The sequence below is a fragment of the Cynoglossus semilaevis genome, chromosome 10 (assembly GCF_000523025.1).
Source record: "Cynoglossus semilaevis isolate Cse_v1.0 chromosome 10, Cse_v1.0, whole genome shotgun sequence".
Lineage (NCBI taxonomy): Eukaryota > Metazoa > Chordata > Actinopteri > Pleuronectiformes > Cynoglossidae > Cynoglossus > Cynoglossus semilaevis.
This window is the reverse complement of record NC_024316.1, coordinates 8166264-8176294: the sequence shown is the minus strand read 5'-3', so window position 1 is coordinate 8176294 and position 10031 is coordinate 8166264. Positions and strand designations below refer to the sequence as shown.

Here is a 10031-nt window from a genome sequence, read left to right as displayed (position 1 = left end):
CAGCTCCTTTCAGCCGCTACGAAGCCCAGAACTTCACTCTTGTTTGCATAGTTAAAGGAGCCAAACCTGCTCCCATGGTGAGATGGAAAAACTCTTGGTCCTAAATCCTTTTTTTTCTTCCTCTTTCAATGTGTGAAATATAACTTTCTCTGCTTCCCCTTCTACATGGAGGTCAAACCTTCAATTTCACCTGTTCAACTTTCTGTTCCATCAGGTGTACTTTAAGAGGGATGGTGAACTCATTGATGTGCAGCCGTCCTCTCAGTATTTGTCCCCGGTTGAGGACCAAAGCAAAGCCCCAGTTAAAGACAAGAGCCGAGGCAGACGCCAGACCAGACACTGGACTTCCCAGGTTCTCACCACTCGGGACCTCGATGACACCAAACTCCAAAAGACCGTGTCTCTGTTAGAAGAAGTGAAGCAGTCTCACCTGGGTCAGGATGAACCTGGTGTTGTAGAACGGGCTGAGGAGCAGAGTTCAGAGCCCGGCCCAGAGCCCACCACTGAGACGATCCCTGAGACGGTGGTGAGCCGGGAGTTTCCACGCTGGGTCCAGAGCAGCGACCCTCTCTACTACTTCCAGCTGCAGCAGCAGCCTTCTGGTGACGGGACCATCGAGGTGAGAGCCATGCTGACCTGGAGTCTCAACCCTCAGCTGGACAACGAGGCGCTGTTCAGCTGTGAGGTCAGCCATCCAGCTCTGTCCATGCCAATGCAGGCTGAGGTCACTCTGGGTGAGTCAGGGACCAGAGGGTGAGGGAATATTTGGGAGAAATCATCTCATGCTGGAGAAACATATGTATATGATAATGAATCCAACATCCATTATTAAGGTTTGACTTTTTCTTATAAGCCATTTCATTTTTGAAATACTAATTAAAAATTATCTTTTTGTGAGATACCATTAGACTCGATAGTTGCACTAAGAAAAACAAAAGCGTGGTTTCACAGAAAAATATGAGGGCATGTCATTGTTACTTTAATTCATAGTGAAAAGAGAACAGCAAACAGACTTAGTCATAGAGAGCCTCTGGCTGATTAATAACATAAGTGATGCAAATAGAATAAATCATTTCTAAGCAGGTGAAGAATGGTATAGTGTATTAACTGAGATAACTCTAGGCCTTCATCACTGACCACTCTGTAAATGTGAATATATAAATGCAGCAGCATTTATATCTGCTTCTTATTTCAGCCGCTCCACGAGGACCCAAACTCTCCATGAGCCCCAGCAAGGCAAAGGTGGGAGACACAGTACAGATCATAGTCCAGGACTTTCAACTGGGACCTTCTGCTGTGAGTTCTTACACAATGGAAGTATATAAACTGTACTGTATATAGGCAGAGAAAAATACTAGATAAAAAAAAAATAGATAAAATAGCTGTAGAACATGTTCCCCTTCTTTTGTAATTGTGGTTTCTTTGGTCACATTTAGCTACATATTTCAAGAGTAATTGTTGTATTTTTATATTTTATTTCTCAAAAAAGTATTTTTTAAGACTTTTTGAGAATATTATTAGTATAATATGTTACATTTAATTAAAGGTTGAAGTACCAAAAATATTGTTTGTCTGAATTACCAATGATATGCTAAAGAAAAAGAAAAAAATGGGCGGGGGGTTTACCAACAATGAAGAATGCATCAGCTCCGGCTCGTGGGATAGGACAATGCTGTAAGGAATGACAACTAAAATTCAGTGTTGCCCGGTCTGGGAATTGAACCCAGGGCAACAATTTCACAGTCCTTAGCCAACCAGCTACATGATTGAGGTTTGATGGAACTCAAACTTCAATCATTTTGTCAAAGGTCAAAGTTGCAAAGTATAACAACAACTCTAATGTTGTCTGAGGCCAGGATTTGAATCAGTAACCCAGTTCTCCCCTGGGTTATTCTGCAACAAAGCGCAAGGAACTTTTACTGCTGTGTGAAACCAGTCCAAGGTCTTCAGAAGCAAATTAGTTCGACTACAAAATTAACAACTTGCACCACTTTACTTTTACTTGTTTTTAGACCAGTCATTTTACTAGTACACAAGTAAAATTATGATCACATATATATTCTGTTTTACTACAAATTAAAGAGAGTATCTTTTAAACACAAATTGTACACAGTAACTATTTTCTCTGGTAATAAATAATTTGATAACGCTACAGTCCAGTAACTACTCTGTGTATTACCTGACTTTGCCACGTTCTACCATGTGTGTCCACAGAGTGAGGTGTTCCCTGAGCCCATGTTCACCTGGACCATGGTGGGTGGACGGCTGCTGGACGGTAGAGAGGAGCATCACGGCAGGAGGCTGGTCCTGGAGAGGGTTCCTGCAGAGCTCAACGGCTCCATGTTCCGCTGCATGTCCCAGAATCCTCTTGGATCTACAGACACTCACACACGCCTCATTCTGTTTGGTGAGCGACAATTCTTTTGGATTTTCCTAGTCTTCATCTGTTCAGTGCACCTGTAATGAATACTTGTGTGTGTTTTCACAGAGAACCCAAGACTAAAGAAACAACTTGTCGGTAGGTTTTTTCTTTTTTTTTTAATTTATTTCCTCACTGTGTGTTACGGGGCGTGTCATTTGTGATCAAAATGTGTTTGTTTGCTTTTTTGCAGCTACAGATGTGGCGATCAGTCGGTGTTCCCTCCCACCAACCTTCCTGCTACTGACGCTGCTGAACATCATCTGTGAGCTGTCATGATCCATGACTCTGCTGCTGATACTGAGCTTTACAGCTTTGAGGAAATTTTCCCTTCGGCTCCGTCATTAGTGGAAACACAGTGGAAACCTCCATATGGCTTCTAGAACTTTCAAGAATTTCTATCAAAGACTATCAAAGGTACAGTAGGAGCTTTACAATTTCTTTAGCTCTTCTTATGTCACACCATAGCTCACAACTACTGTTATACATTATTTTCTCTTCTTCCTCCATGTTTAAATCCCCCTCAAAAAAATTATTTTATAACCATGTTTATACTCTTTGTTTAATCAGTGTGTAATCTGAAATCGAATTATCATATGATGTGTTGTAGGGAAGAGATTTACTGCTGTTACATAAATTAAAAATAATCCAGAGGCAGAATTACAATTACAAAGGTAAAATTCAGTTTATGCTGTACAACATGCATCTTAATTCGACTGATATTATTCTTTTAAAATTAATTTTAACTGCAGTACCAATATTTTCTTACTGGAGTAATTTTTATCTGTGATGTGTATTTGTGTAAAACACTCAGCTTTTGTTACAAGTATTATGATGGTCAATAAAAATTAATACATGATTAGTGTTTTTTCAGATGTTCTCAAGGTCACTGCCTTACAGAAGTAGTTACTGATCGTCTCTCTGGATGTAGTTTGTATGTTCTTACTCTGGTTTTATCAGTATAAAACATACCTACTTAGGTTAATCTCAGGTCTTTTTGGCCCTGTTAAAGACTGGTGGACTAACTAGGGATTACACCGCCCTTGCCTGATGACTGCGACCCAGGAAAAGATTAAGCAGCAGCAGCAGCAGCAGCAGCAGCAGCAGATGAATGAATGTTCACACAGTGTGTGCTGCAGTCGTGTTGGTTTTATTTAAAGCATTATTTTGTCCGTGTGACTGTTATTATTACAGAATGGCCGATTCAAAGACCTGTCCTCTAATTGACTCCTGCTGCCTTCAAGTACACAATTTTTTTTTAGGTAATCTAGAAAAAACAAATCCCATGATTCTGATACTTAACCAAAAGCATTACTAAGGCTGACCAAAGACACAGAAAGCTGATTAAAAAAGGCTGCTAGACTAAAACGTGGAGACACTTGGACTACGATGGTGTGAAGGCAGAGACGGAGACAACTATTGGACAACTCCAGAGTACGGTATTTGAGGCAGTGAGCTGCAGGTTCCACCCCTCTGTGTGTGTATGTGTCAGTGCATTTCACCCCCACCCCCCCACCCCATTATCCTATACACAAAATAGAGTTATAAAGGCAGTCAGTTACATTTCACATTATAGCTTCTGTTCTTATACTACATACTTCATTATTATTACAGTATGTACACTGATATATAGTGTTTTTCTGTGTGATTCTATGTACATTATTCTATTTATTCACAAACCTGTGTGACGACCTGCTGCAGTCAGCAGAGGAACTTTATGTTGCTCGTTCCTTCCTTTTTTCTTCCTTTATACACACACGCAGTCAAACCAACACTACCTGTCAGTCAGAAGTGTTCCTCCATGTACAAGTCTGTACAGGTATGTAGCAGTTCATAACAACATGAAGGTGCACGCTATTGTCCACTTTTAAAAATTCTGATCCTACAAAATAAATAAAAGCAGAAAAGTCAGTAATCCTCCAGACCTTCACATAATCAGGGAGTCCAGGAGTAGAGAGTCCTCGTTCTCAGAGACAGGCAGCATCAGCTGCTGCTCGTAGTACAGACTCTTGGCATAGTTGATTTCTTGAGAGATTTTGATGGCGAGATTCTCACTCTTCACGTGGACCTGTGGGAGAAATTGTCATGTGATCAAAAACGATTACACTAATATAGAGTGCAGATAAAGTTCATGGAACTATTTAACAACAGACCAGACCTCCACTCCACTGCAATACGGGGGGGGGGGGTTGTAGTTTTGTCGTCATCTCCCATAACTACTAAGAAGGTCTCGTTCTATAATTCCGACGTACAGTGTTGAAACTCGCTAAATAGTGAGTGGAGCAGACAGATACTTGCCATGCAGTGCTATTTGCGAAAGACAGCTTTGTTTACATTCGCTGGTTGTACGCCACACACTGGATTGTGCTGCATTCTCATTCTTTTTGCCTTTCATTATGGCTATCACAATGGGTGCTTACGTGTGTGCTGACACTGAGGAAGAGGCGATCTCATAAAAACCAAAAAAACAGATCTTTTGATCAGTTCCAGATCAGTTTGAGATATGGCTCTGCTACTCTTTAGGAATATTAACTCTGGAATACTCCAATATCTCAACAGTCGGTAAATACTGAATAGTCATGGCTGTTGAGGACAAATACAAGTACTGTAAATGACTTACCATGGGTTTCTGGTGCGAGGGACCAGGAATTGCCACTCCACTGCTGGTGCTCTCAGCCTTCTTCGTGAGCTGCACATACACTTTCCCATGATCCTTAGAGACCAGACAGTGGTACAAGTCATCGTATTTGACCTCCAGGAAAATGGCATCTCGATCCACATAGTCGCCTGGTTTCAGGAAGTAGACCACTTTGGAGGAGATGAGGACACAGTAGGTGTCGATGGGCTCCACAGCGATGAAGCTGGAGTGGGAGAGAGACAATTAGGCCTCACTGTGATGTAAAGGGAGATGAGCTGTGAATGAAGAAACACTGGGACTCACAACTCAGAGTGGATGTTGTCAGTCAGACGGAAAAGCTGCTCCTGACCATCAGCTTGTGTTGTAGAATATCTTGGCAGCAGACCTTGAGGTCCTTTACAGCAGCGAGGCTTTCTGACCCGCTGCACACCAAGCCTGACCAACAACAGAAACAATAACGCATAGTGTCTGTAGGATGAATTTATCACTATTTTGGTGGAGTTTCAACAAAAAAGTGTAGGACTGAAATTGGCACAAGGGTTTAGATAATATTATTTCATATTGTAATAAAAAGTGTTTGTTCAAAACATAAGCACATCATTTTCACAAAGAATGAAATGTTTGGAGTTTGGACCTGACCTGTGGTTACTGAGACTGGCCATGTCCCTCACAGTCTGCGCCGTCTCTGATGCAAAGTCCAGAGCTCCTGCCACTGGTTTGGTCACAGTTCCCACCAGACCTTTTCCCAGACCTGAGAAAAAGCCACTGACTCCCCCCTCTGTCTTCACCCCCTCCACTGTGGAGGTGATGATGCTGGTCATGCCACCAATGATACCTGGAAGAGTTCAAAATGTCAAATTTTATGAGCAGAAATCAAATGTGACAGAGGTAATAAGCTTCTTATATACAGAGTGAAGGCCTGTGAGATTACAGAGATAAACACAGTGTGAACGTAGAGAGCTTTAGAACATCTGATGAATCGGAGCGACACGTACACAGCACAGCACTCATTTATTGTATGTGAAATCCAGCAGGATAAACTCAATCCTGCTGTGGATTATTTCATACATCTTTACTCTGTGGGAACTCAATGTGCAATGTGACACATTTTTATTGAACTTTAATCTCTACTGACTTAATATGACTGATCTGCTTACACATGCCCTTATTATAAAACCTGTCCTGTCCTGTGACATGGGAATGATTTCATACATGAACGTCTTGTGGTTACAAAACCTCAAATTGAGGTTGTGAAATGGCTCCATCTAGAGGCAAGGATGCAGGTGTCTTCAAACTTTATCAACGGGTCAAACTAGGACCATTCATTTTTATGTGATGCAAATGAACATAATGCATTTAAATAAATTATTGAAAAAATAGTCTTATTTAGTGTTTTTGTGGTTCTTAAATGGAAGCCACTTCAAACTAGATAGATCATGGACAGCACAAAATACCAAAAGGTAAGTTATTCAGAACCTAAATAAACAGACAGACATGGCAATGACATGATTTTAACAAAATGTCTTGAAAATTATTGAGGAGTATCTTAAAATAATACTTATTATGCTTAAGGTAAAACTATGCAGGTCACTGACCAAAGTTGAGTTGATTGGTGATATGACCAACCACAGACTAATACAGTAATACAAATGTACAATATTTATTACTTTACCATGAGCCAGTCCATGAATCCCTGCCACCAGATGTTCTCCACTGGTGGCTCCATGATATCTGATGTACTCTCGCTCATTCTGGTGTCGGTTGTCCATGGTCTTTCCTAAACTATCTGATAAAGTCCCGGCAAACTGAGACATACAAACAGAGAGTATGTTACAGACACCGCACAGTTAAACACAGCTCTACACTTATGAGTTGATCTCGTACCTTGGCAGCTGAGTTGGACACTCCATGGGTCACGTTGCGTATCAGACCGCCAACGTTTCCGTACTTGATGAGCTCTGACACTCCCTCAGTGACATCATTGAGAAGGCCCATGGGGTTCCCAAGGAAGTCCACAGAACCCAAAATCTGAGCAGCCTGACTGATCAACTCCTTCGCACAGGAAGCAACACACAGAGGTTTGAACTTCAAGGTCATCACGAGTGATTTAAGACCCATTCTGTTGCAATAATCTCAGTCTAACCTCTCTGAAGTGCTTGAGGATGTCATTGATGATGATCTCCTGGGTCTCATAGGGGTGCACTCTAGTGAACGGGTACATGTTGATGACCGCATCTTCAAAACGGACCAGAGGAATTCCCAGAGTTCCTTTCAAAGCCTAAAGAGAACCAGAATAAATGGTAACCTGTCTGATAGAGCTCAGCAGCAAACATCGATTTTGCATTTGTATTGTACAAAACATGGTCAGAGATAAGAAACGCTTTTAGACCAAAAAATATATTGATGGCTGACCTTTAGATCCGGAGGCAGCTTGTGAGACGTGAAGACACTTAGTTTGATCTGGGGGAGACTGATCTTAAGGTTCTCAAAGTAGTAACGCTTCAGAGTTCCTGCATCTTCACTGGGCTTCTCATGGAGGTCATCAAACCTCTCCAGCTCTGAGATCACAACAGGTGTTAGGTTTACGAAACCAGTCTTCTTGATAAAAGTTACAGGAGGCTGGAGACTCACCAGCTTCTATCTGTCCGTATCCAAAGAAACTGAGGAGTTTGAGCAGCAGTGTCTCCTCAATGATGACAGTGAAACGCCTGGCTGTTACCATCAGGTGCTGACAACATATTAGGGTTATATCAGTATCAGACACACAAGTTTAATATTGCATAAACACATAACATTACAATCCAGACACTTGTTCCTGTAAGTGCAAACACAGAGCATGTTAGCTCTGTGAGTGGAATGGGATCGAGATCCTGGAGCAAGTTTTTCATAAAAAAGTGAGCGTGTGCATCTGTCACACTCAAGCTATGTTCTCTGACTTTAATCCCAGTTTTAGGGGTGGGGAGGGAGTGAAGAAGGGCAGAGGTGTAAATGGAATTGAATTGAAACTGTTCATGACATCAGGGCTTGACTCTCACTCACTTTGAAAAGATCAGTGAGCATCAGTTTGCTGGGAACTTTGACGGAATTGATCTGCAGGGCTGGGCCACTCTCACAGGTGGTACCCTCACTAGAACCTGGAGTGACACACAACATGACAGGCTGTGTGGTTCCTAGCAGCTGGTTGTCCACCTGAAAACCACAGAATCATTAAGAAGATTGTTGAGAGCAGATTTGTAACACATTCATTTTACAACATAAGCTTTAACAATGTCTGATTTGAGGATTTAGCTACAGTTAGGATCACTGGATGAAGATGAAGCAGTGGCACCATGTTGTCTCTTGCCTGGAGTCAACTCACCTGAATGTTCTGAATGCTCAGCTCCAGCACCTCACTGAGAGCTGTGCGCGTGAAGTGAACATCTATACCAGTCAGTGTAGCAAACACCAGGTCCTCTGGAACTTTACTGACCAAAGACACACCCAGACCTTCATCCAAATTTACCAACACCTACAAACAAAACAACTGTTTAATTTTGCACAACTAGATATTACAAAAATAAATCTGCAGAAATTTTATGGAAACCAAGTTGCTAAATGTCATGCTTTTGTTTTAAATGATGTAAATCAAAGCCATTACCTCCAGTTCTTGCTCAGTTTCTTTCTTCTTAGGATTTTCTTTGCTTTGGTCCTGTTCTGCACTTGGTGAGTTCCGGTTCATTCTCCTCTGGTTGAAGTCACTGATCTAATATTGGAGGAAAGTAGAAGAAGTCATGTTGAGCCTCACTGTTAATAGCTTCTTTTGACTGACAACATGATCTCATCAGCAAAGAAAACTATCAGAACATTAAGGTAATCCAGTTGTACATTGTATGACATAAAAGCTCTGCTCAAAGTATAGTTTTGGATGTGTTCTCACCTGCAGGACACGAGTGGGTCCATCGGGCAGAACCTGAACGGACAGAACTCCAGAACCAGGTCTCATCTTCTGGTTGATGAACTGTTGTTCAGGGTCTGGGTTTAGGGGCCCAGAGTCTGGTCCGAGCACCACCTCTGCTCCATCGTACAGGCCTGACACGCCATCCTTTACCTGAGGGTACAAGACAATCTCTGTAAACCTAACTGAATCAGACATAATAAAACAAAATGATGGCCAAGAAATATTATCTTAATGCTGTATACGTGGTGTTACAGTGGAAATGTATGGCTACATTTTCTTCAAACACTTTAATAGTGACATAGTGAATAACAAACTGTAGATTCATTTGGACTTATAAATACAGGTTAGCAAGGTACCTGAACGACCAGCCTTGGAAGACCACATGTCAGCATTCCTGAGCTGAAATACCAGGTCTGGGTGGTGCTGCGGCGGGAATCTGGTCTCCTTAACATTAAAGGCTCATAACTGATAAATGAAAAAAGACAAAAAAAATGTACATTTAATTTTACGTCCCTGAAAACAAAAGCTCTAAAATCAGTTGCACTGCACTTTAAGCAGTTTTTTCCCAACATTAATTCGTACGTGTCATCCTCACACGAACACCAAGATTTACAAACCTGTTGTCAGTGACAGCTGCGAGTCCAGCGATGTCCAGCACCAAAGATGAATCCAGTGGACGTGGTTGAGCCGGTTTACTCTGAGGTGGAGACGATCCTTCGTGACACAACATTCCAGACCCAGTCATCCGCCACAGCTGGGAGCGTTTCCCAGGCTCCTGCAGGAATAAAAATGCAGTGTGATTAAAGTACCTCTTTGATTGTGTTGGTTGTTTTCATTAACTGATTTTATGATTATTTCTGTACAAGTTTAGTTTTATTTCTTCAGAGGCTGTAGGGTGACCTTTAGGATAATCCACATTACACCTTAAACTCTACCTTCTTTTTTAGGATAACCCTTTGAGTCTTCGTGTCTACATCCAAGACAAGCTCAGCACAGCTCACCAGACGCTTGTTCCCACCATGCCTTTTCTCAGCATT

The 10031-nt window shown here is 41.7% G+C and overlaps 2 protein-coding genes across 10 annotated transcripts in view; one reads left to right on the top strand and one right to left on the bottom strand.

The window, feature by feature from the left end:
• The window catches only part of LOC103384890 (immunoglobulin superfamily member 21-like), a 7559-nt gene extending 4805 nt beyond the window's left edge, over positions 1-2754 (top strand). Inside the window, exons 6-11 of the mRNA XM_008318581.3 lie at positions 4-77; positions 215-734; positions 1196-1296; positions 2215-2407; positions 2489-2518; positions 2613-2754. Coding sequence (XP_008316803.1) covers positions 4-77; positions 215-734; positions 1196-1296; positions 2215-2407; positions 2489-2518; positions 2613-2698 — 1004 coding nt within the window. The 3' untranslated portion in view covers positions 2699-2754. The remainder of the gene's footprint in view (positions 1-3; positions 78-214; positions 735-1195; positions 1297-2214; positions 2408-2488; positions 2519-2612) is intronic.
• vps13d (vacuolar protein sorting 13 homolog D) overlaps positions 2524-10031 on the bottom strand; it is a 34080-nt gene continuing 26572 nt past the window's right edge. For all 9 annotated transcript variants that reach the window (XM_017036002.2, XM_025059091.1, XM_017036005.2 and 6 more), the window contains 16 exons: positions 9930-10031; positions 9612-9769; positions 9351-9459; positions 8974-9144; positions 8695-8799; positions 8416-8565; positions 8097-8246; positions 7689-7785; positions 7470-7615; positions 7201-7335; positions 6942-7109; positions 6730-6862; positions 5697-5892; positions 5361-5492; positions 5040-5280; positions 2524-4487 (listed from right to left, as the gene is read on the bottom strand). In XM_017036002.2, the coding sequence (XP_016891491.1) occupies positions 4347-4487; positions 5040-5280; positions 5361-5492; positions 5697-5892; positions 6730-6862; positions 6942-7109; positions 7201-7335; positions 7470-7615; positions 7689-7785; positions 8097-8246; positions 8416-8565; positions 8695-8799; positions 8974-9144; positions 9351-9459; positions 9612-9769; positions 9930-10031 (2334 nt within the window). In that variant the 3' untranslated portion in view covers positions 2524-4346. The remainder of the gene's footprint in view (positions 4488-5039; positions 5281-5360; positions 5493-5696; positions 5893-6729; positions 6863-6941; positions 7110-7200; positions 7336-7469; positions 7616-7688; positions 7786-8096; positions 8247-8415; positions 8566-8694; positions 8800-8973; positions 9145-9350; positions 9460-9611; positions 9770-9929) is intronic.